The sequence below is a fragment of the Brachyistius frenatus genome, unplaced genomic scaffold (assembly GCF_029030835.1).
Source record: "Brachyistius frenatus isolate BFR_SWC_R1_liver_20210118 unplaced genomic scaffold, ASM2903083v1 Contig_762, whole genome shotgun sequence".
In the NCBI taxonomy this organism is placed as follows: domain Eukaryota; kingdom Metazoa; phylum Chordata; class Actinopteri; family Embiotocidae; genus Brachyistius; species Brachyistius frenatus.
Window position 1 is genome coordinate 10001 of NW_027211361.1, and position 1844 is coordinate 11844.

The 1844-nt window shown below is 49.7% G+C and overlaps 1 protein-coding gene across 1 annotated transcript in view; it reads right to left on the reverse strand.

The window, feature by feature from the left end:
• The window catches only part of ugl (ureidoglycolate lyase), a 5892-nt gene extending 5171 nt beyond the window's left edge, over positions 1-721 (reverse strand). Inside the window, exons 1-2 of the mRNA XM_069688809.1 lie at positions 589-721; positions 150-242 (exon numbers count right to left, since the gene is read on the reverse strand). Of these exons, the coding sequence (XP_069544910.1) occupies positions 150-242; positions 589-627 (132 nt within the window). The 5' untranslated portion in view covers positions 628-721. The remainder of the gene's footprint in view (positions 1-149; positions 243-588) is intronic.
• Between the last annotated feature and the right edge of the window lie 1123 nt (positions 722-1844).

Below are 1844 nucleotides of genomic sequence, written 5' to 3' on the forward strand. Positions count from 1 at the left end.
GTGTGTGTGTGTGTGTGTGTGTGTGTGTGTGTGTGTGTGTGTGTGTGTGTGTGTGTGTGTGTGTGTGTGTGTGTGTGTGTGTGTGTGTGTGTGTGTGTGTGTGTGTGTGTGTGTGTGTGTGTGTGTGTGTGTGTGTGTGGAGCTCTGACTGCAGGCATGGACAGCAGGTCGCCAGGGGTAACAGTGACGTCGTCTCGGAGCTGCTGCAGCTGGTTGTCTCCTCGTGTGTGCACCTTGAAGAGCTGCAGAAGGAAAAAAAACATCCAGTCAGCGTGAGACGCTGAGGAGACGCTGAGAAGACACTGAGGAGACGCTGGGGAGACGCTGAGGAGACGCTGGGGAGACGCTGAGGAGACGCTGAGGAGACGCTGAGGAGACGCTGAGGAGACGCTGGGGAGATGCTGAGGAGACGCTGAGGAGACGCTGGGGAGACGCTGAGGAGACGCTGAGGAGACGCTGAGGAGACGCTGGGGAGACGCTGAGGAGACGCTGAGGAGACGCTGGGGAGATGCTGAGGAGACGCTGGGGAGATGCTGAGGAGACGCTGAGGGAGATGCTGAAGGCGCTCAGGAGACATTCAGTTCTCACCTTCTGCATGGGCTCAATCAGGGTCAGGTCGTAAACCATGAAGCCGTCCACACCTGCATCGATCTCCAGCAGCTTCAGTCTGACAGGAGGAGGTCAGGAGGAGGAACACAGGAGGAGGTAAGGAGGAGGAACACAGGAGGAGGAACACAGGAGGAGGAATACAGGAATACAGGAATTCAGGAATACACGCTTATTAAACGCGGGGAAAATGGTGCATGGACAGCCACCACACAGTCCTTCATCAGGGTCAGGATCCAGCGGCATGGAGTCCAGGACGACTGGTGGCAGCCATCATCTGTCTTCCCAACCATTGTGACGCTCCTCTAAAGTCAGCCACCATCCTCCGCCTGTTCCATCGTGGAGGTTTTAGTTGTTTTGCTCTTCGTCAGGGTCCTCCCTCGTTGACCTCACCACCATGGATGACCCGGTGATCCTGGGATCTCAGAATGAAGCAAGCTATCCAGTTCAGATTCTGTCCGTCACCATCTTGATAGTTCGGAGCGGTTTGGAGCAGGAAGTGACCATATTTGGATGAGCTGGGGGAGGAGCCAGCGGTGGATCTGACCGATCTGATCGGAAACCTGACGATACTACGTCCCGCCCACCGATAGCTGTAACCTGACTGCACCACAGGCCTGTCAATCAAACAGACACGCCCCCAAAACCAGGTCTTCTTGAATCTTCTTTTCTAATGAATGAGGGATTATTTTCAGATGGACCTCCAGAAAACTAAGAAGAAGGAGTGACTTTAGCTAACAACACCGAGAGAACTGATGGACACATTTTATTCACTTTGGATTTGATGAGAGAAGTTGAATGGGAGTCTATGGAGCCGGAGGCTTTTTGGAGCCGACCTCTAGTGGCACTCGCTGGTATTGCAGCTGAAGACACTTCTGGATCAGAACCATTTTACAGACCTGAAGCTACGAACACTTTTATAAACAGTCTGTAGTTTTATATCCAGTCTGTGTTTTATATCCAGTCTGTAGTTTTATATCCAGTGTATGTTTTATATCCAGTCTATGTTTTATATCCAGTCTGTGTTCTATATCCAGTCTATGTTTTATATCCAGTCTGTGTTTTATATCCAGTCTATGTTTTATATCCAGTCTATGTTTTATATCCAGTCTATGTTTTATATCCAGTCTGTTTTATATCCAGTCTGTAGTTTTATATCCTGTCTGTGTTTTATATCCAGTCTGTAGTTTTATATCCAGTTTATGTTTTATATCCAGTCTGTGTTTTATAGCCAGTCT